At 45.1% G+C, this 23,466-nt stretch overlaps 1 protein-coding gene across 2 annotated transcripts in view; it reads right to left on the bottom strand.

Annotated features, from left to right (window-relative positions):
• The window catches only part of NID2 (nidogen 2), a 79,568-nt gene extending 58,047 nt beyond the window's left edge, over positions 1-21,521 (bottom strand). For both annotated transcript variants that reach the window (XM_079914459.1, XM_079914460.1), the window contains exons 1-4: positions 20,652-21,521; positions 19,676-19,984; positions 10,071-10,303; positions 3,032-3,744 (exon numbers count right to left, since the gene is read on the bottom strand). In XM_079914459.1, coding sequence (XP_079770585.1) covers positions 3,032-3,744; positions 10,071-10,303; positions 19,676-19,984; positions 20,652-20,885 — 1,489 coding nt within the window. In that variant the 5' untranslated portion in view covers positions 20,886-21,521. The remainder of the gene's footprint in view (positions 1-3,031; positions 3,745-10,070; positions 10,304-19,675; positions 19,985-20,651) is intronic.
• Between the last annotated feature and the right edge of the window lie 1,945 nt (positions 21,522-23,466).

Genomic DNA, 23,466 nt, shown 5'->3' with positions numbered 1-23,466 from the left:
TGTGCTAGTGCAATCCAAGCAAAGTTTCCTCTCAGAGTCTGAGTGGACATTTGATAAATACCAGTGAAAACTTCCACTCGTGCCCCAGTCAGAGAAGGGCACATGGTAGGTGCTCAGGTAACTTTTGGTTTGACAACAAGCTTCCAGAGCTGCTTGGAGAAGTAAGGCCCCTGAGACAGAGAAAGCTTGTGCATCCAATTTACTGCCGGTTCTGTGGTCTATGAAAACAGAACAAAGCAAATAATATGCTCGAGGCTAGAACGAGAGTGAAATTGGGACATTCTTGCCTGGTGTGGACATGATCTTAAAAGAATCTAGATTTCTCAATAAAAAGTCTATAAAAAGAGTTCCTAAGAGGGAAAAAAAAATTTAAAGAGAAGGGAGAAATATTTGGGGGAGGGCTTTAAATTTTAATTTCTTGGTTTACCAAGCTGACTGCTATGAAGCTTCAAGGGGAAACTAAAATTTATTGGGCACGGTGCTTCCATGCCCAATTTTAATGCTCGTGACTCTTTGATGAGGTCTACGTTATCTCCATTTTATAGCTGAAGAAAATGAGTCAAACAGGGAAAATGTCTTATCCCAAACCACATGGCAGAGCTGGGAATCAAGCTCAACTCCATCAAACACCAAAATCCACACTCCTCCACTGCATCAGTAGGAAAAGCTGGTCAAAATGGCTTGAGGCTGGACAGTTAGCAGGCGCTCTTCGGTGTGCGTCTCTGCCACCCCGCCCACTGGCTTTCCCAGAGGGAGTCCACTTTTGCCTGATGGACCTCTGGGATGCCAGTGTTTTGTTTGAAAAAACAAAGTTCACTGCCAAGAAAAACCAAGTAATTAACAATTGCATGGTTCTATACGGTCAGCTCCCCGGTATCTCCGCGGATTCGAGGAATGGCGGATCCTGTGCAATGTCAAGGATCTGCGGTTAGGGGAACCCGCAGGTGGGGGGGCCTGAGGATGCAGAACCGTGGATACGGAGGGCTGACTAAGGGGCTTGAGCATCCAGAGATTTTGGTATCTGCGGGGGGATCCTGGAACAAATTCCCCGTGGATACCGAGTCTTCCTACAGCCTGAGGTGAAACCAGAGGTTCACCTATTTTTCCCTTTCTGCTTTCAAGTTTTCAAGCTTTCCCTGTCTGCTAATACGGTGGTTGACTTTTTTTTTCTAGTTTCAAAAACTTCTAGTTAGATTTATTTTCCTAAATGTTTCATTGTATTAACCAGCTGTTTCGAAGGCGTTTTGCCATTTCTAAGATGTCAGTGGTAGACGTCATCCAGAAGCTGATAAGTATCATAGTCATGCCCCGCGAGGGTTCTCGCTGCTGCCTGTTTTTCTCTATGGCCAGTTCCCTGGACCCCTACAGCTATTCGAGCTTATCCAGCCCCTCACAGTTCAAAGCAGGATGTGCAGCCCCTTCTTCTTAACCCTTTAACAACTCACCCCAGGGATCTGCTTTCTAATATTCCAAGCTCTTCCCAGAGCAGGAAATCACAACCCACAAATGAAAAGACCACATAGGAGCACATCTTTACCTCAAAAATCTCTTTGATCAAAGTGTCTTTGATACTTGGCTTTACATTTTGTTTAGATAGACGGCACTTATGCTGAAAATTCAGGAGACTATCAGAAGGGTGTGAAGGTTCTGAAGCCTTCCAATAAACTTCACATCTTCAACTTGAGAGAAACGTGGTCCTTAGGCACAAATTAAGGCACAAGTATTTAACAAGCCCACTCTTCATTCTCTACTACCCCACCCCCATTCCCACTGCTTTAAATCCTCTATAATTAGTAACAGCAGCCACCATTTATTAAGATCCAACTAGTACAGACGCTAGCCTGAGAACTTCGTGATCTCTTTTAATCCTCTCGTCAAATTTAGGAGAAACTGGAGGCTTGGGCGCTACATCAAGTGTCACCCGGACAGCGTGACAGCCAGGATTCAAACCTACACCAACGTTCTCCCTCTAATCATTACACGATGCTGCCTCAGTCACAAAACAGTTTCACCTCTCCTGAAAGAAGGGCTTCTTCAAGCAAATTCTTGCAGATCAGGACCACAGCAGAGCCACCTGGAAGACCCTCTGCTAGGTCAACCTGTTTTACCATAAAAAGTATGGGAAACAGAAAAGGTGAAGGAAAAAAAACAAAGGTCCTAAAGAATGCTTTCACCTCTGACCTCCCTCCTCCTGTCAGAGGTCAGATGAGCAGTCCCTGGAACAAATGGGATGAATCCGTGGCCAGTTTCCCATTCAGGTGTTTACATCCCTGACTGGGAAGAAAGAGCTGACATGACAAGTCTCGCCTTCAAAAGAAGGTGACATGGGCTCCGTGTCTGTATTAATTAACCGTCACCTCCCCTGGGCATTTCTCTGCTGGCCCCTCGCTCTGGTCAGTGAGTCATGAAATGAGGGCAAGCCTCCGGGGAGCTGACTAGCACAGCTGCACAGCCGTGAACCAGAAATGACAAGACACAGGTGGTTCGCAGTTTTCTCTCCCCAGGGGTCCCCTCTCCCACAGCCCACAGCCGTGTCTCTAAGCAAGGGGAGCACCGGGGTCATCCCATCATAGAGGAAGAAGCCGGAATGTTCATCCGAGCCAGCACAACTCGCTGCTTGAAACTAAAGCCTGAAGCCCTCCAGTACCGTAATGTGTGCGAAGCCTCAAAACGCTTCTTTACCTTTGCTGAACTTTCAAACTGAAATAACTTCATTCCACGTGAGAGCACAGCTGGCACGCGCAACCCCAGTTCTTCCCCACGGGATTCATGAGGCCCATTTTAAAAATAAATAAATAAATAAATAAAACATTAGTAATGGTCAAGAGATTCCAAACAGAATTTGCCTGCCAAGATTTCTTTGGCAAAGGAAAGATACTCCATCTCCTGAAACAATGGGTTTTAGAAATCAGTCCCAAGCCTCTTTTTGCGAAACTCTTCCTCAACTCGCTTGAGAGAAAATTCACGACTCTCTGGAAGATCAGCATTTTTTCAATGAATTCTTTAGCACCCAGGGTTCAAACCCACTTACCCTCGGTGTTGGAACTGATGTCGTCCTCCACTCCGACCACTTGCCTCCTGCGACCCAGGGGTGGAGTGTGATCCGGCCCGGGGTAATTTGGAAGAATGGCCTCTCCTCCTGGATGGGCTGGAGGAACATCCCTGTCTGCAGGCTGTGCCCGTCCATCTGGGTAGGGAGGCGGGGCTTGCTGGGAAGGATCCAGTGAACCTCCAGTCTCTGGTGGAGCAGGGACTGTGGTCCCTGGCTGTTCAGAAGACTCGACTCGGCCTTTTAAATCCGGGGCATCTATCTCCCCCTGAGGTCTCCCCTCTTTGGTTTGAGGGTTCAAGGTGGCAGAGTCTGTTTCAGGCCCATCCCTAGATGTTGGACGTGGCAAAGGGGAGGCCAGGTCAGAATCTGGCGGAGGGATCCCACCTCCTAGCGGCCTCGAATCAGCTTTCGGGTGGAAGGAAACATCGACTGTGCTGTGGCCATTCGACGCTTCCTCTGGTTCAGCAGGGGAGGGGTATTCGACGTCCTCCTCATTCTCATCATAATAATCCAAGTTGTCCTCAGTGTAGTCACCCTCCAGGGCCGCAGCGCGGCTGAAGGAATGTCCCAGGGGAGCCGGAGGGTGGGCTTTGGAAAGGTCTCCTCCAACTGTCGCTGGCCTGACATTATCCAATGGGGAGGTGCTGCCGATATGAAAAGCCCACACTCCAGGAATCCCCAGGTTGCTGTGTCTAAATAAAACGGAAACAGGACTTTGTCACAAAAGTGTCCATCCACCACCTTCCCACAAAGGCGAGCGATTTATCTTAAAACTGAAGGACTATTAAGATCAGATTCAGAGTTTTCACTGGCAGGAAACCCAAATAAAACCAGACTTACACGGTAACTGAAGATCATACTGGAATTTTGATGTAAACTACCTCTTATTTAACAATGGGTTTCAAAGGCCATGTGTCTACCGAAGGCCAGACCCTCAAATCAGAATTCTGCTCTACGTGTTTTATCTAAATGGCTATTTGAAAACAAATAGGGAATGTGGGAATATTTTATCCTTCCTCTACTTTTATTTTTTTTAATTTATTTTGTTTTTTCGGTATGCGGGCCTCTCCCGTTGCAGAGCACACAGGCTCCAGACACGCAGGCTCAGCGGCCACGGCTCACGGGCCCAGCCGCTCCGCGGCATGTGGGATCTTCCCGGACCCGGGCACAAACCCATGTCCCCTGCATCGGCAGGTGGACTCTCAACCACTGCACCACCAGGGAAGCCCTATCCTTCCTCTACTTTTAACAAACTCAAGAAAACATATGCTTAAACATTTTTGCCAAACCCTTAAACAATATTTTTTATTTGAGTTAGTTAGTTACATGCCAACTGTTAAACATTCTTCAACACAACTTGCAAGGTAGGGGCAGTGATCATGACCGATTTTTCAGAGGAGAAAACAGGTTTAGAGAGACGAATCGTCTTAAGGTTGCACAATTAATAACTGACAGAGCTTGGACTTGAACTCAGCACTACCACCGAAGCCCGTGTTCTGAACATCCACATTACGTCAGAAAACTAATACACTAGTCAGTGCACATCCTAATTATCTTACTCCACGTTACAGAATGTTAGAGACATTTTGCGGTTTAGTCATGTGGATTAATCAATCAACTAATTCACAGAGACTGGTGAACCCATGTCCAAAAATTCAAAGGAATAGAAATGCCTAAGTCTCAAAAATGTTGAGCCAATGTAGAACAAAATTAAGGGGAACATAAGAAAGCAAGTTAATCAAACTGCCACGGGTCACGGGTGAGAGGTATCCAGAAACATCTGGAGCCAGGGAGCTCACGCGTTTCCCTCACTAGAAAAGAACACGGGCTCCATTCAGCCTTCCAAATATCCCAGCGATCCGTTACTTTAGTCAGTGATACATTCCAAAGAGGACAACCCCATACACAATTTCAAACAAATAAGAAAAAACCTGAAGGAACAAAGGGTCTGGCTGGCTTGAATACACCCATTTCTGTACTCTCTGGCATATGGCCCAAACACCAGGCTCTAAGTCTCTCATGCTGTGGGATTTCCTCAAAAGTCAGTCCATGAGAAATCAGTTAATGACTAATAAGACAACAGGAAATTCACTGAGTCATATAAGGGCAAGAGACTTTTGCTCATTTGGGTTGGTACTCATCATATTCCTGTGGATTTCTATAGCAATAATATTTTTAACACAATTCCAAGAATGAATCAATCAATCCCCACCCCCTTGCGTATTGTTGCTGTTGCCACTGCTGCTGTTGTAATTAGTTCAGGGAAACAGGAGCGTAGAAAGCAAAACTGTGATCCTTTGTGCGGTATGTTATGTAGACTTGGTAGGTTCTAAGAATTAATGCCAGTGCTTTTTGGCAAGCAAGCAAGGAACCCTGAAGAAGATAAGAGAGATTCTGAAGATCTGAGGATGTGGAGTTTATTATCACATCAGAGGTGTTGTAGCTGTGAAATTTCTTCTTGAAGTCAGAAACAGAAAACTATAAAAGCTTAAAAGAGTAGGAAAATACAAATTATGACAGATAAAAGCTAAATAAAATGATCTTCTGATTAAAGATAAATCACTACCCTAGCTTTTGTCATTGGGCATGATGAGAAAGCAGCCAGTTTGAGTTTATCCTAAAATCCAAGGTCATTTGGAAAGCTTAGCGACAGAAAGAACTTAATTTATTTCCTAGAAAGGAAAACAAGGCTACAAAATGAGAGGACAGTGCCTTCCTCCCTGGGTTGTTAGGAGGATTAAGTTAGAAAATCACATAAAATGTTCAGCATGGGGCCCTGCATGTAATAAGTACTTAGTAACTACTGTCTTCCAGGAGATAGAAAAGTATAATCTCAAAAAGTACAAATGTGTACATTCATATTTAAATGTGCAGAAGAAGAGTTATGACAAACACACTATGGATTATATAATTTATGACCTCTGAGCTTATAATTATGAGACAAGTTTGAGGAAGACAACAATTCCATTGTGGTTTTTTTTTTTTTTTTTTTTGCACTACGTGGGCCTCTCACTGTTGTGGCCTCTCCCGTTGCGGAGCACAGGCTCTGGATGCGCAGGCCCAGCGGCCATGGCTCACGGGCCCAGCCGCTCCGCGTCATGTGGGATCTTCCCAGACCGGGGCACGAACCCGTGTCCCCTGCATCGGCAGGCGGACTCTCAACCACTGCGCCACCAGGGAAGCCCAACAATTCCATTGACTAGGAGAATAACTTTATTTGTTAGAGATGCATACTGAAGCATTGAGGAGTGAATGGCATGCTGTGTGTCACTTACTTTAAATTACTGATGCAAAAAAGAAAAAAAATGATGAATATGGCAAAATGTCAACAGCTTGTAAGTCTAGATGACTCCCTCCACTTTTCTGCATATTTTTGAAATTTTAACTAATGAATGCTGGAGAGGGTGTGGAGAAAAAGGAACCCTCCTATACTGTTGGTGGGAATGTAAATTGATAACAGCCACTATGGAAAACAGTATGGAGGTTCCTTAAAAAACTAAAAATAGAGCTACCATATGATCCTGCAATCCCACTCACTCCTGGGCATATATTCGGAGAAAACTATAATTCAAAAAGATACATGAACCCCAATGTTCATTGCAGCACTATTTACAATAGCCAAGACATGGAACCAACATAAATGTCCATTGACAGATGAACGGATAAAGAAGATGTGGTACATATATACAATGGAATACTACTCAACCATAAAAAAGAATGAAATAATGCCATTTGCAGCAACATGGATGGACCTAGAGATTATCATACTAAGTGAAGTAAGCCAGGCAGAGAAAGACAAATATCCCATGATATCACTTATATGTGGAATATAAAAACAGTGATACAAATGAACTTGTTTACAAAATAGAAACAGACCCACAGACATAGAAAACAAACTTATGGTTACCAAAGAGGAAAGGCGGGGAGGGATAAATTAGAAGTTTGAGATTAACATATACACACTACTATATATAAAATAGATAACCAATAAGGACCTACTGTATAGCACAGGGAACTATATTTAGTATCTTGTAATACCCTATAATGGCAAAGAATTCGAAAAAAAAAAAATCTGAATCACTTTGCTGTACACCTGAAACTAATACAACATTGTAAATCAACTATACTTCAATAAAACACACACACACACACACACACACACACCAGATAAATAAGTAAATAAATGAATAAATGTAAAATAGAAGATTAAATTGAGGAACATTTCTATAATTTGGAGGTAGAGAACGCTTTTCTAAGAATAATACCAAGACCTGAAATCATAAAGGAAAAGGCCAATAACTTTGACAACCCTAAACTTACACCTTCTAGATCATAACTAACTTTAAAGATGAACAACTGGATAAAAATATTCACAGCATTTGAGAGCAAATATCTTTACTAGGTTTTTTTCTTATTTGTTAAAGGTCTTTGTAAACACCTCAATAGAAAATAGCAAAGAAATGGCTATTAACCATATGAAGAGGTGTTCGGTTTTATTAGTAATCAAAGAAATTACAGTGAAAATATGAACATTTTACACCTATCAGATTCACAAATACTAGAAAGATTAGAAGCTTGTAGGAAACAGACACTGTTGATCACAGCCCTCCTTACTGGTGAGAATGTAAGTTGGTGCAGGGTTTCTGAAGGGCAGTTGGTTAGCATACATTAAAATGTTACAATGCATATATCCTTTCTCAGCAATTCTACTTTCAATAATTTATGTTTAAGACAAATGAGCATCTGAGCAATGTGTATTATTTTGTTTACTGAAACAATAACTATAAAAGGAAAAACCAGAAGTAAGTTAAATGTTCATCAATAAGTTATTGTCTTAATAATACAGGCTATATATGATGCCATGTTTTATAGCGTTCAAATAATAATATAACAGATATCTTACTGAAAGACACCCACAGACAGCAAGTGGGAAGATGCCATATGTATAACAAAAGAACCATTTTGGTTTTGAAAAAGGTTTTGCATAAACCTAAAATTCTGGAATGACTGTTAATAATGGTTATCACTTGAAGTAGTGAGAATGGGTAATTTTTACTTTTCACATTTCTCAGCGTTGTTTGTACTTTATTTTAGTTTTTTTGTTTGTTTGTTTGTTTGTTTTTTGCGGTACGCGGGCCTCTCATTGTTGTGGCCTCTCCCGTTGCGGAGCACAGTCTCCGGACGCACAGGCTCAGCAGCCATGGCTCACGGGCCCAGCCACTCCGCAGCATGTGGGATCTTCCCGGACCAGGGCACAAACCCGTGTCCCCTGCATCAGCAGGCGGACTCTCAACCACTGTGCCACCAGGGAAGCCCTATTTTAGTTTTTATACTAAGTACAGATTCTACTAAAGAAAAATTCCTCTGACGGTCATTTTGGCCCCATATCTTCCACTTTCAATCAAGCAACTCAGAGGTTTCTATGAAGCATGAAAGACAAAGATGAGGTAGGCATGGAGGGAGGTAAATGGAAGTGGTGTATGTGTGTACGTGTGTGCGTGCGTGTGTCTGTGTGAGTTCTTAGAGGCCATTATGGCTATGGTGGGGGAACACGTCTGCTTTTTCCCTCCGGCTTTTCGGCCCTCACTGCCTCCTGTACCCTGAGGAGGTGTTAGCACTTACTCCCATGCTCTGGAACTGTTGTTTGTCTGTCTACTCTAGGAGAGTGCAGGTTGCTTGCGTACAGGGCCTGGGCCTTAGACATCTTTCTCTTTCCAGCTCTTGGCCCATGGTGAGCTCTCGATAATGCCTGAGAGGCAGAGAACCTATGGCTCCAGAGTAGAAGAGGAGGGTGGAACCAGGGGAGAGAGAATAAGGAGCTAAGTTTTCTCCAGAGTCAAGACTAAAAAGGCAACCTTGGTGGAGCTCAAAAGATGTCCGACATGAGTCATGAGAAGGGGAAAGCAGGCCAGGATTCAGCATAAAATAAGTAGTTCAGAGCTCCAGACTTGTGGTTGAATTTTGGCTTTGCCACTTCATAACTTTGAGATTATAGGCAATTTAACTTCCCTAAGCTCATGTGTCACATTGAGAAAAGAGAAGAACTTTCCCCCTGAGATTCTTGTTGAGTTTTAATTAAGAGAACTTCTGGAAAGTGTGTAGCACAATGTTGGCATACAGTAAGCTCTCAATAAATGTCAGCTCTCAGTAACCCTATTTGGTTGTAGGGCCCGCTCTCTGGTCTCTGAGTAAAGCAGATGGCATGCAAAAGTGTAAGATGTTCCAATACCCAGGAATCATGTAACGAAACTTAGAGGAGTCAAGGCAGGCCAGGTAACCAAAGTATTCTCTGTCTGCCTTCTAGACCAGTATTCATGGAAGGGATAAAAGCAGAGATTTTTTTTAGAGCCTGGAAATTATTAAATATCAACAGGTGCTAACCCAGATACTGGGCACGATGTGGACGAGCAGAGTGAGTTTATGTGATGGGACTAAGGAATGTGCTTGGTCCCAGGCATTGCATGGAAAACCCTCAGGACGATTTCAGATAATGAAGCCACTGAGAAATCCTGAGACTTCCAAAAATCTGCCAATCTGTTTGTTTGGTTTTCCTTTTTTTCCCCAAATTACACTACTCTTAACTTTTAACACCTATCTGTCCAAAAGACTAACTCACAACGTCTCCAGCTGTGAAACGATTAACCTGGAAAAACCTCAACCTGGGCAGTTGTATTACTGGGTGTTTTTATGTGGTTCCAAGGGCAATGGTTTCCATAGCAAGCCTCACTGGCTGTGCACACACACACACACACACACACACACACACACACACACACACACACACACACACGAGTTCTGTTTCCAGTATCTATAGCCAATAGGGCAGGAAAAATAAAAGACTGTTTATATTTTGGTCAACGTGCTCCTCCCAGGGTCTAGCCTAGTTCCTGGTTTCGATCTGATCCCTTGCTTAGAAACCACGGAGATGATATTTAATGAGTAGGGCCACTCAAGTTTAGGTAGCTCCTAAGGGTCTTTACATTCCAGCAGGAAAGGGCGTAAGCCCCATGTTACTTACTGGTAGAGATTTTTCACAGACTGTTCAGTGCTAGTCAAGCTGAAATATGGTCCCTCTCTCTTCAGGTCACCGACCTCCCCTCTGCAGAAGCCCACGCGGGCTGGAAGCTCGAGCTGGACATTGTAAGATTCTTTGGGGCGGGTTCCAAAGAACTGAAGGCCATTGGCAGGATAAAGAAAGAGGGCGTAGGTGTCAGACTTATCAGATGCCAAAACTGCTTGAAAAGTATTCAGCTGTGAAAAAAAAAAAGAAAATATTCTTAATAAAACAAACAAAAAACAACAAAGAAACCCCAAAGCATTATAAATGCAAAGGGTTGTCCCCCTTCTCAGGATTTCTCTAAATTGTTTTTACACATAATATTCTTTTAAATTTCCTCTCCAAATTATAAACATAATTACATCAGCTATATTATTGTTATAATCATCTTTTATCAATTTAGATTAATAGTTGAAATATGCATAGGTAAAAAAAAACACTGGTTACAAAAAATAAAACTATTTTTTAAGGTTTCAAACTTCTTTCATCCAAACTTCTTTCAGAGCTGAGAGCAAGTAGCAAAATTAACCTGTACATTCCCACAGCCACTGCCCTAGTTTTCTGCCCTGGGCACTCATCTGGATCATTCATTCATTCATTCATTCACTCATTCACTTATTTATCAAATGCCCATTATGGGCAGGGGTGGTATGAGGCACTGGCTGATCAAAAGGCCTCCTTACTGTTCCCAAAGCCTTACTCTCTATTCTCTCCCATCCACCTTTTATTTTTATATATAAATTTATTTTATTTATTTATATTTGGCTGTGTTGGGTCTTCGCTGCTGCACACAGGCTTTCTCTAGTTGCGGCGAGCGGGGGCTACTCTTTGTTGTAGTGTGCGGGCTTCTCATTGCGGTGGCGTCTCTTGTTGAGTGCAGAGCATGGGTTCTAGGCACATGGGCTTCAGTAGTTGCGGCACATGGGCTCAGTAGTTGTGGTGCACGGGCTTAGTTGCTCTGCGGCATGTGGGATCTTCCTGGACCAGGGCTCGAACCCATGTCCCCTGCATTGGTAGGCAGATTCTTAACCACTGCACCACCAGGGAAGCCCCCATCTACCTTTTGACACCAGCACCAGAGTTACCCTACCCTCATGTCTCAGATGAGGAAACAAAGACATAGGGGCTAAGAGATCTGCCTAAGGTCAGGCTACTAATATGCGGTGGCAGGCCGGCCAGGGTCCCTGCCCTGCACCACCAGGCTGTCCCAACCGCTCCTTGGCCGGCCATCTCAGGTGATTTATAAGCTGCAAACTCTCTTCTCAGGCTCAGATCCCCTGCATCTCCACCGATTATTTAATATTGCCCATTTGCCCCATGCACTTTGATGCTTCTGCACATTTGCTCACGTTTTCCCGTGCCTGGAAACACTCCTGACCTTCTAATGCTGCCTCTCTGAGGGGTTTTGCAATTCCCTGTAGATTTATTGCTGTTCCCTGACCCTCCACAGTATCTTAGTGTTTCAAGTTAGCACTCACCTCGTTTTGCCTGTTTAGCTGCTTCCATGTTTGTAAACTCAGTTCATTAATTCATTTGTACATTACTTCAAACAGCCAGGTGCCTATTAAGCACTCGACAGTATGCTTGGTGCAAAGAGGCCAAGGAACAAAGGACGCAGCCGCTGCCCAGGACAGTCTCAGAGCTTAGGACAGGGAAGCAGCCACGGCTGGGATTCTAGGAGAACTGCTGGAGGAGGTAGTGGAGGCCAGAAGGGAGGGTGTGGGCCCAACACCTTAAGGGCTGCGGTGGGGAGGCGTTGCAGAGGCTGCCTGTGAACATTAATAAACACTGCAGAAGCCAAAGCAGACCAGAAAGAGAGGCCAGGAGCCTGAGTTAGCCACAGACTCAGCACCCAGGTCCTTATAGAATCACTCATTAAAATTCAACTTACTCTCGTATTTTCAACAAGACACATTTTTTTTTTTTTTTTTTTTTTTTTTGCGGTACGCGGGCCTCTCACTGTTGTGGCCTCTCCCGCTGTGGAGCACAGGCTCCGGACATGCAGGCTCAGCGGCCATGGCTCACGGGCCCAGCCGCTCTGCGGCATGTGGGATCTTCCCGGACCGGGGCACGAACCCGTGTCCCCTGCATCGGCAGGCGGACCCCCAACCACTGCGCCACCAGGGAAGCCCCAACAAGACACATTTTTGCCTTTACCTACATGCAGCTATCTCTGCCCACCCAAATGATCAGTTAACAGTGCTTGAGTATCTTAAAAAAAGATGTTATATTAAGGTCTCTGAGAACACCTCTCTCACTAAATCCCACTCCTTTTACAATTTAGCAGGCAGCAGGGGAGGTATTTATAAATACCACCACTTCCTAAATAACGTGGCTCCTAGAAACGTTATTTACTGATAAGTAGCACAGTTTCCCCATTTTGCTAGACAGACAAGATTAGGCAGAGAGAAGCACATCACATTTTACTAAATGAAACAGCAAACAAGAGGCGTGGGTCTGCATTTTGTTCTGTCCTGGGTCCTTCCCCATACGGTGGTCAAGCTCTTTCCTAGTGTTGATTCTTCTTTCCTATGTTTAATTTCAAAGTACAGTTTTGAGGGTTTGCTTACAAGACAAAGAAATTCAGGTGTTAAAATGCTTTTCCAGAAAAACACCAAAATACTATCCAAACTTTCTTTTAGATCTCCAACACAGAAAAGGTCACCTTGCTTGGCGTGGGTTTTTGCTTTTCTTTCTTTCTTTAAGTTCAGAAACTTAGTGATGGGGGGCAGGGGGCAGTGCTCATATATTTGTTACTGTTGTCGTTGTTGATTGCTTCATCCGGAAAGCCTGACTTTTCCAAAAACAAAAGGCAAGGGATGTTTTCTAGAATTTCCCAAAGCTCGGAAGCCATAACTTCTGCCAAATGTAAACAAAGGCTGTCCTGTATCATGTCTATACAGAGTATATGCTATTCAGTACATCATCGATTAATGGAGATTCAATAACTTCAGTTTTACTTTAGTCCAAAGAAAGTTCAACTAGAGAAAGAAAGGTATTTAAGGAAGGAGACAGATTCTGTTTTAAAAAGCAAAGCTTTCGGAGTTCCTGGCATTGATTGCCCACAATAAACGTCAGATAGGAGGAATCCTGGTTCTAAGTCTAGAGAAATTCTATAAGATAAGGAGGTCCCATAGATTGTGAAGGAATTGAAGGGGATGGGAGGGGAGGGAAAAAGTAAACAGAGCTGTGAAGGGGAGAGTCTGGCTTTTTACTGTGGGGGTCTGGGTATAGAGCACTTTATTTTATTCATTCTTTCAGCCAGTCAGCAAGTTCATTTCAATGAAAATGTATTCAATGTCTTTTATATGCTATCCTGAGACAAGCACTTATTACAGGTGGCAAGCATTTATTTAATCTACTTGTCTCCACCGAAATAGGCAAATAGAAGAATTTTAAATAGAATATAGGATCCCAGAGACCGGCCAAAAACGTTTGCCTGTTTAAAAACCACCCGCATACCAAATGATCACTTTTAAAGTTCTCTCCGTTCCACAAAATTCTACATCTAATCGCTAAAGAGCCCTCTTCGTGATGTCCTGCAGGGCTCCTCCCCCAGGAGCACGACTTGACAGGCTTCCAGACCGGAAAGGTCTTCACATTCCCGGAGAAAAGTCTTCGCAAGAACCCCACATGCTCTGTCCCTGAAGCGAAAGCCTCAGATGGGCTGCCAAACCCCACAAAAGGGTCACCAGTTCCCAACGCCCTCAGGATCCCAGGGAGGAGAGAGGGGCCGCCACGGGACGAGGAGCAGGGCCAGTGCTGCGGAGCTTCAAGATCTGCCATCCTGTTATCAGAAAGAGAGAAAAGCCAGAGCCCTCGGCAGAAATCAGGCAGCGCTGGGCTCTCCCTCCCAGGTGTGGGACGTTGCTAATCAGTGTTGACTTGAGTTGATAAATAGGAAACATGCCCCTCAATGAGCTCCTGATTTTTGCAACTGATTTAACTGATTTCAGCCATCTGGCCAAAAAATCACAGCGGTGCCACCCATGTCCCAAAGGGGTTTGCCTCGAGTGGTTTACAAAAACTACAATGAAAATTAAGAAGTAGGGTGTCTCCTACACACGTCCCAAAATTCTCTTCCCTGTCTTCTCTAGGGTCACATGCTCTCTACAGTCATAGCATCGTTGACTCCTGGCCTCCAGTGTTCGGTGTGAAGAGGAATCTCCATTCCTTAGTGTATTTCTCCATCTCCCGTTACCTATAGGTCACTGTCATATGCAAGATTTTCCCGCGTTCATTTTTTTCTTCCCTAAATCCTACAGATCCTGCCAAAAAATTCAAAAATAAGTGCTCAGTACTATCACATCGCTAATAGTATAACCTTCCTGACACTTAGTCTTTAGCAAAACGTCAGCATTTCTTTAACCAATTTCCATATATGTCTCTGTTCTCTATGTCTGCATGGCTATATCTCAGACAGAGGCTAAACTCTTTCAGGTAGACTGTAGACCTCCCCTCTTCTGGACCTCAGCTTCAGAGCTCAAAAAGCTACAACCATGTCCTGCTTTTCTCTCTGGATCCAACCGTCTCTGTCAATGACTATCATTCCTTGAAACAAGTCAGCATGCCTCACTCCCCATGGTGAAACCTCCATTGGGAAGTCTTCTGCTCATCTTATGTTACTGCCCCACACCTACCTTCATCCATTTCTCCAGCCTCAGCTCTCTTGGCCTTCTCCCAGGACACATCCTAGGCCAGAACAATCTGTCCTGCTGCCCCATTCTCAATATCCATTCTTTCAGCCCAACTTAATACAGGTCAACAATGCATTCCCTGTACCATACCACACAGATCTATGTAGCCCAGTTCCCTATCCCCCTTCATCCTTCAAACAACAACAAAACAACAGTCTCACCTACCCCACCCCCGAAAAAAAAAAAAACACAGCTAAAGTAAACATATGGGCAGTATGTCTCCCGCCCATAAGTTCTTTGAAGGTCAATACCGTGACTTTGCTCTGTGAAGTACCTATGACAGTTCAAGGAGTCTCAGATTGAGTGAGTTGATAAACACCATTTGGTGATATGTTTTTAGATGCAGTAACACCTTGACATTCCTGCAATATCAGGTACCACATCCTGTCACACCCACCACGAACATCCACGGCGAGAAAGGGCAACATCTGAAATAGTTTTAAATGGTAAAGATGCCATTCCTTTGATATCTTCGTTTCCAGTAACTCTGCAACATGAAGTTAGTATGCCAAGGTTTAAGAAGGCCATGTAGAATTCACACAGTCCTTCAAGCAAAGTTGATTATTGCTTGCCAAAATCTATCTCCAAAGAATTATCAAAACGAGAACTCATGTCACAGAGCTCTTCAAAGTATTCAGAAGAAACTTCAATGTGGGTAATTACAGAAACATCCTCTCTCCAAACAGAATATCTCCTTTCTAAATGAAACAAATTCTGAAGCCAACTCAGCATATGGCAATGTCTGAAGATTGATTTTAATTAGAAAAGTAAGAGATGGATTCTACAAATCTTCCTCCACTCTGCCCCCACCATAAAAAGGCCTAGACAGAAGTTGCAATTTAGAAAAGCTTGTATTTAAAGAGTCCTTAAGTAGAAGACTTACATCACAGCATCCTTACAAGACAGAGAAATAGAGAAATAAAAGAACCAGAATCTGGTCCCATCAACCCAATGTAGGGGAACACAGATTGGCTGGGCATATGCACTTGCTAAGTCTAAGGGACCATAATGGCTACTTTAAAATGTCACCTTAGTGAATTCTCACAACAGTCCTGTAAGGTGGGCATTGCTACTTCATTTTACAGATTAGGAAACTAAGACTGAGGCTGGATCATTGCTTCCAAAGTCACTGGATAACCTTTCATAAACCACTTCTTTCAAAATGTTTTTATTGTCATTATCTTCACATCAGAAGCATTATTCCCATGCTGCAGATGAAACCGAGAAAAGTAATTAAAGTCACCTTGTCTGTATTATAATTTTCAGTTTCAAATAAGCCCTGATAAAATTGGAATACTAAAGCTCTAGTGTGACCTCATCACCCCAGAGATTCTGTGCAACTGCTCCTCTCTCCGATTCCTCTCACTCAGCTCAACGTTGTCTTTCTCTGTTGAAAAAATAAGATAGATGCAGCTGAATTCACTTAAGAGCACTGGCATACTAATTTGGAAGTAATAAGGAGTCGATAGTGTCCTTGGAAAATTTCATTCCAAATTCATTCTTCCTTTGAAAGAAATATGGTTCCAAGGACTCTTCTGGTACAAAGATCACATTGAGACAATAAAAAAAACCTCATTTATTGCAAGTCTTTGGAAAAGGTACAACTATTGTTGTGTCTACCTACATCACTTGTGCCAAGGAAATGGGTCCTGCATGAAAAGTCTGGGTAAAAGCAACAATGACAGAAACCTAAGAATCAAGAAATCTGTATTCTAAACCTGCCTTTGCCTCACTACGTACAGAATTCTAGACAATTGCCTTAACTTACTAGGTAATGGCAAAGAGTAAGTCTTGCTGTACTTATCTTAAACATGCAGCATTGTTGTGGGAAGACAGCATGATAAAATGTTATTATAAGAATTAATAAGATATCCTGAATAAACAACATATATAATAATTGTCTAAGCAGTCAGTCTTTCCATTGAACCCTTACCTTCTCAATACAATCAAAAAGAGCTCTCTTTAAAAAATAAAATAACAGGGTTTCCCTGGTGGCACAGTGGTTGAGAGTCCGCCTGCCGATGCAGGGCACACGGGTTCGTGCCCCGGTCCGGGAGGATCCCACATGCTGCGGAGCGGCTGGGCCCGTGAGCCATGGCCACTGAGCCTGCGCGTCCGGAGCCTGTGCTCCGCAACGGGAGGGGCCGCAACAGTGAGAGGCCCGCGTACCGCAAAAAATAAAAAAAATAAAAAAACAACAAAAAACTTCTGTTTAAAATTCTTCAAAAGCTGCCCAATGCCAAAGAACCAAGTCCAAACTCCTAGCATAGCATGATCTGCCCCTGCTCCATGGCCTTCCCAGCCTCATGTCCCACAACCCTTCCTCTTCAGTAATAAGATACCACATGGAATGCCCCAAACACATTATACAATATAGTCCATGGGTGATATGTCATATGCTACCTCTTCTATTGGGAATGTTCTACTCTAGTCAACTCAGATGCAAAGACAATTGCTCACTGAAACTTTCCCAGATCAGGTCCCCTAACAAGGGAGGGATAGAGTTAGTCTCCTTAAGTCAAGATGCTACTTCACTTATCATACTGAATAATAATCAATATCCCTATTAAACTATGACATCCTTAGGAGTAAAGAATGTGTCCTTTCACAGTCTCTACATGCCCTGACATACAGTAAGTGCAAAAAAGTTTGTTGGATGAATAAATCTCAACTATGTTTAAATATAAATTACTTATATACACATACATATATGAATATGTCACATATAAGATATATGTTTAGAAAAGAAGACTGGAAGAAAACACAATAAAATACTAGCAGTGGTGACCTCTGGTTAGTAAAATTATAAACGTTATCTTCTAAACTTTGTATTATAGGTATGTTAAACTTTAAATGCTTTTTAAACTTATGGACAAAAGTGAATTAATGAATGCAACATACCTTATTCATTTCTCCAACCCTCCACCTAGACCAATGCCCTGAACAAAGAAGGTGCTCAAAGTCTGTGTCTGTTCCTGTTTTATAAATAAGTTCATTTGTATCATTTTTTTTTAGATTCCACATATAAGCGATAGCATACGATATTTCTCTTTCTCTTTCTGACTTACTTCACTCAGTATGACAATCTCTAGGTCCATCCATGTTGCCGCAAATGGCATTATTTCATTCTTTTTAGTGGCTGAGTAATATTCCATTGTATAAATGACTTAGAGAACAAGCTTATGGTTACCAGGGGGGAAGGGATAATTAGGGAGTCTGAGTCTGACATGTACACACTGCTATATTTAAAATGGATAACCAACAAGGACCTACTGTACAGCACAGGGAACTCTGCTCAATGTTATGTGGCAGTCTGGATGGGAGGAGAGTTTGGGGGAGAATGGACACATCTATATGTATGGCTGGGTTGCTTTGCTGTGCACCTGAAGCTATCACAACATTGTTAATCGGCTATACTCCAATATAAAATTTAATTTTTTTAAAAAAAAGAAGGTGCTCAGTCTATTTATTTGAACTGAATGTACTCTGTTGAATTGAATAACTGAAATGTCAAACCTATGCATTAAAAGATTATGCAATAAACAAAACTAGATGTTGCCTGACCCAAAATAAAATGAATGGCAAAAATCAATTCAAATCATTTTTATTTCTAGATCTTCTTTGCTTAGTAAAGCCTTTAGGAAATATTCCTCTTACTCAGGGAGCACAGAATAAGAATGGCCACCATCTTGAATCACTCACTGAGACTGGGCAAGCTAGTTAATCTCCCTGAACCTACGGAGGATATGTGTCATCTTTCTATAGCTAAGAATCATTTTGATGAGTTAAAATAGAGATAAACTCAAAGAGTTTCAGCCTTTAGAGTTGACATTTTAGATTCAGGTCTAATTTCATAGGAGGAAGCCCTTACCTACCCCAGGAGTGAGGCAGCTCCCCTTTTGCCAAGCCACCCTGGCGCCACCTGATGTCCATTTGGAGTACCTCAAATGTTGCTGCCAAGACTAATGACTGGGCGCTTACGCTATTTCACTTTCTCAGGTAGAGACTATACAAGGAATCAAGGGCAGTCTCCTGTAAAGTACGGAGCATGTGAACTGGTACCTGGAGGGCAATTTGGCAAAGGCTATTAAAACCTTATAAAAAATGCATCACTCTGGCCCACCAGTTCCGCTTCCTGGAATGTCAACTAGTGACATGGTACAAAGATTTAGCTTAAGAAAGAAAAAGTGCTTCACAAATTTATAATGAGAAAAATTGGAAATAACCTTGCTGACCACTGGGCACAATGAGAAATCCACCGGATGGAATATATGCAAACATTAACAGTGATGTTGTAGAAGTATATTTATTGACAGCTAAACATATTCACAATTTACTAATTGGTGAAAAAAAGTTACAAAGCCGTATGTGCAATGTGAACTCATCATTAATAGACAGTGATAGATACAGATATGGATAGGAAAAAGCCCTGGCAGATGCACACGAAACTGTTTAACAGTGGTTGTCTTTGAGTGGCAGGAAAATGAATGGTTGTTCTTTTAAAAATTGCCAGCATTTCCTGATGTTTTTCCTTCACTGAACATATAATTAGAAATAATTCTTGTATATACGAGATGATTCTAAAACAATCAAACCATAAACCCCTTCTGCATCTGCACTGGGGCACTCACATCCCTTAAGCAGTTCTCCTTGCAAGAGTGACCTCTCAGACCCTCAGAGAAAGCTTGGAGAAAACAGCCTTCTTCACTTCCGAGCCACTTCAGCCCTGGTGCCGCCAAACTATACATCAGATTTAGCGGGAGAGCAGACTCCGGAAAAATTTCAAGCCAGTCCCTGGGTTCCAGCCCAGAAGCCAAGCCCATTTCCTCGGTTGGCACAGAGGCCAAGCAAGCATCCCTGGTCGCTTACCTCTCCCGAGGGCGGGGCCCAGCGCGTGGCCTCCTCGTAGGCGCCCACCTGCTCCCAGGTAGCCAGGAAGGCGTGGGTGGGGGCGAAGTGCGCGCCGGAGCGCGGGAAGCCTGCACGCACGTAGCGGGCGGCCAGGCCCAGCACCGCCGGGGAGGTGTCCTCGCGGTAAAGGACCCGGCCCCTGCCGTGACTCGTGTCGATGTCGGCCAGGAAAGGGGCGATGGCCGGGAAGTCTGTGGGGAAATCATCGTCCACATACTGGGTCTCCCTGGGGAAGTCCTGGGTGGAGATGATGCCGTTGGTGACCACCTGGGGGACGAGCGGGACAAAAGTGTGACGGTCGCGTACGTTGCAGGAAGCCCAAGGAGGGCCACCACAGGTCCGGACGCGAGCGCCCACCCTGGCTCCGTAAAGAGGGAAGGGAACCGCCCCGGGCATGAAGTTTCCCCTTCCCCATCGGCTGGGAGCCCGACTCCTGGTTCAGGGCGACCAGCGCAACTTCAACCGGCGTCCCACCCGTCACCCCTACCCCACAAGCGCGGTGCAATAGGTCCAGGAGCCCTAAAACTCGTTCACGTTATCTTCTCATCTCCCGCACAACCCTGGAAAAAAGCTACGGGTCGGAGGAGGGAACACCCAGCTCTATAGAAGTGCACAGCCTCCTCGCTGTCCTAACTGGAAACCCCACTGGCCGGCTTAGCAATCCCACCTTCTTTTCTGCCTGGGACTCTTATGCGGCTGCGAACAATTCTTACCCCCTTCCCCCGCCCCCCTGAAGCAGGGAAAAGCAGTGGTCCGGCAACAGCATCGCTGCAAAGCCAGGTCCCACCCCGAGGGCGCTCGGGGACAGCCGACTGTGCGGACTATTTCCTCCCTTCGGAAGGCAGGGGTTCGCTGAGAGCCGCACTACACTGACGCCTGTTCAGAAGCTGCAAGAAATCTGCAGAATCCCGCACCAGGAAGAAGCTAAACTTACGTAGAGTTCGCTGAATTGGGCTTCATAGAAGCGCAGGGGAAGCGCCAGCTTCACGGCAGCCGAGCTTTCGTCGTCGCCTTCCTGCAGGAGCTGGTCCCCTCGCGACTGCCCGTAGGGGAATAGCTCGCCCGGGTGCAGCGCCGCGGCCCGGGACAGCAGCAGCAGCAGCAGCAGCAGCAGCATCGGCGGCGGCGGCGGCAGCGCGGGCCGCCCGTCCGCCCGGTCCCCCCGCATGCTCTCTCGGCCCTGGGCTGTCCCGCGGCAGAGCGCGTCCCTGCCCCGCCAGCCAGCCCACTAGCCCCGCCGCGCTGGCCTCCAACCTGGATCCCGGCGGGGTCCCGGGCGGGGCGGGACTCCGGGCCCTCCCAGAGCGATGATTGGCTGCGGCCCTGGCCCCGGGACCAATCGCCAGTTCTGAGAAAGTTCGACAGCGGCCACCACATCTGGTTCTCGTTTAAGTTTTCTAAGGCAGTGGTCACCGGACCCGCGGCGCTGGCGGGGTGAAACATCCCGGCCAGGGGTGGTCGGAACCACTTCTCCTCCGCCTCCGCTCCCCGAGAGCTCGCGGGGTCACCCTCACCCTCCTCTCGGGGCTGCCCAGGGGTGCCGGCGACTCCTGCCTCCGGGACCAAATGGCCCGCACGGTCCGAAGGCAGCAGCGCTGCAGGAGATGACCTCAGCGCCAAGGGGGACCTCGCGGCAGCTTGTGCAGCTGCTGGCTGGCGCGAAGTGCCCCGCCAGGCTGGCAAGGCGAGGATGGTGCCCTGCCCTGGGGTGCCGGGCGCCCCTCGCCCTCGAGGTCTGGCTCTCGGGCCGAGAAGCAAAAGGCACTTTTGCTGTGTCGTAGCCACAGCTTCCTCGGCCTCATCGCTCCACCCAGAGACGCTGAGGAGAAGCGCGCCTTTGTATGAAGCCGGGGGGCTGACTCCTAAATTCCGTCCCCCTCCCGAAGGCCGCCTCCCGGGAGAGCTGGACCGCACGGGAGGACTGGGCCACCGGGCCGAAATGCCTGCCAGTTCGGGTCAAGAGCGTTGTTTACCTTCCCCGGGGAAAACCGCACCCGGGAAGGCCTTGAAACGCGACAGTGTGTGATCAGCTCTGTTTGGGGCATGGAATGAGGCATCCGGTTTGGACACCAAGCAGAAATGGGTCAGGCGCCACGGTGGAGGGACCCCGGGTCTCTCGCCCGCTCCCCGCGGGCACGGAAGCTGCCCTTGACAGCGTCCACGGAGGTGGTAACCCGAGCTCTCCACGGGACTGGAAATCGCACAACCTCCAAACCAGCTGCGAGGGTGTTTGGGAACCCCATCTACCATAAACATCCCCGCTGCGAAGCTCCAGGAGCCCGACGAGATTTTATTACCAATTTTACTATCAAGAGCCTGATATTTCCCAGATAGACTGTTTTCTCTCTCGGGACCCCCATGGGGTCCTTGGAAGCAAAGGTATTTAAAAAGAAGGGAAAAGCAAACCTTTGGAAATGCCTTAAGGGATGCTCAAAAAACAGATTTCTTTTTGTGGGTGTTTATTCCAGTTATACAAATCCTTACCGGCCCACAGGGACAAACCCTGAAAACCTTGAAAAGATCAGACTGTGAGACTCACAGAATCAACACAAAATGGAAAATTGCCCCAAAGCAGTTTGCTTCCTCAGACTGTGGAGATTTTGTATATTTGGTGTTACAAAAATGTATTTGTGTTTGCATACATGTTCTTTCTTTTGGAGACAGATATTTTCATTGTACTGAGGAGGAATTAGAAGCTCAAAGACATGAGGTGACTTGACTTGCCCAAGGTCACCTAAAGTTACTCCTTGATATGAAATCCTTCACTGGCTTTCTGTAGCTTTTGCAAATCTCTCAACTGAGAATAATAATAGTTAACATTTATTTAGTGGTGATAAGCCATAAGTTAGTGGGTCAGGTAGACCCTACGATGGCTCCCAATGATCCCCAGTGTCTGATGTTCACTCCCTTGCATAATCTCTTCCCCTGCAGTAGTAGGCTGGCCTAGTAACTTCTAAACCAAAGAATGTGGCAATAGGGATAAGAAATCATTTCAATGATTAGGCTAAATCTGTCTTGCTAGCAGACTCTCTCTCCCTGGCTTTGATGAAGCAAGCCATTATGCTGGAAAGGCCCACATAGCAAGGAACCGAGGGCAGGCTCTGGCCAACATCTGTAAGGCACTGCCAGCAATCATGTAAGTGAGCTTGGAAGTGGATCCTTCCCCAGTCATGTCTTGAGATGGCGCATTAGCTCTGGCTGACACTCTGACTACAGCCTTGTGAGAGACCCTGAAGCAGAGGACCCTCACTAAGCAGGGCTCAGATTCCAGACCCACAGGTACTTGAGAATTTAATAAAGCCGTGTTGTTTTAAGCTGTTATGGTTTGGGATAATTTGTTATGCAGCAACAGATAAGTGATAGAGCTAGACAGACACTGTGCTAAAGAAATCAAGACTTGATTTCTGGGTAAAAAAAAAAAGAACAGTTACTGCTACGTGGCTAGTAAGTATAAGAGCTGTGACTTGAACTCAGTTCTGTCTGATTTCTAAACCTCTGCTCTTTAGCTCTAAATCACACTGCCACAAGGCCCTCTGCAAGGCACCTCAAGACTACCTCTTTAACTTCAGCTCTGGCCACCCCTGGCCTTTCAGCTGAGACTTTAGTTCTCAAATGCAACCTCCTATTATATGGTTTGGAACATCCCCACATGCTAGTCCCTCTACCTATAATGTTCTTTCCAATCAATCTCATCTAGCCAAAAACTTATTCAAGATTTGAATCAAAACCCTTCTCTTCAGGAAGCTTTC

Source organism: Stenella coeruleoalba, assembly GCF_951394435.1.
Source record: "Stenella coeruleoalba genome assembly, chromosome: 2".
NCBI classification, from domain to species: Eukaryota; Metazoa; Chordata; class Mammalia; order Artiodactyla; family Delphinidae; genus Stenella; species Stenella coeruleoalba.
This window is presented reverse-complemented; position numbering and strand designations above follow the sequence as displayed.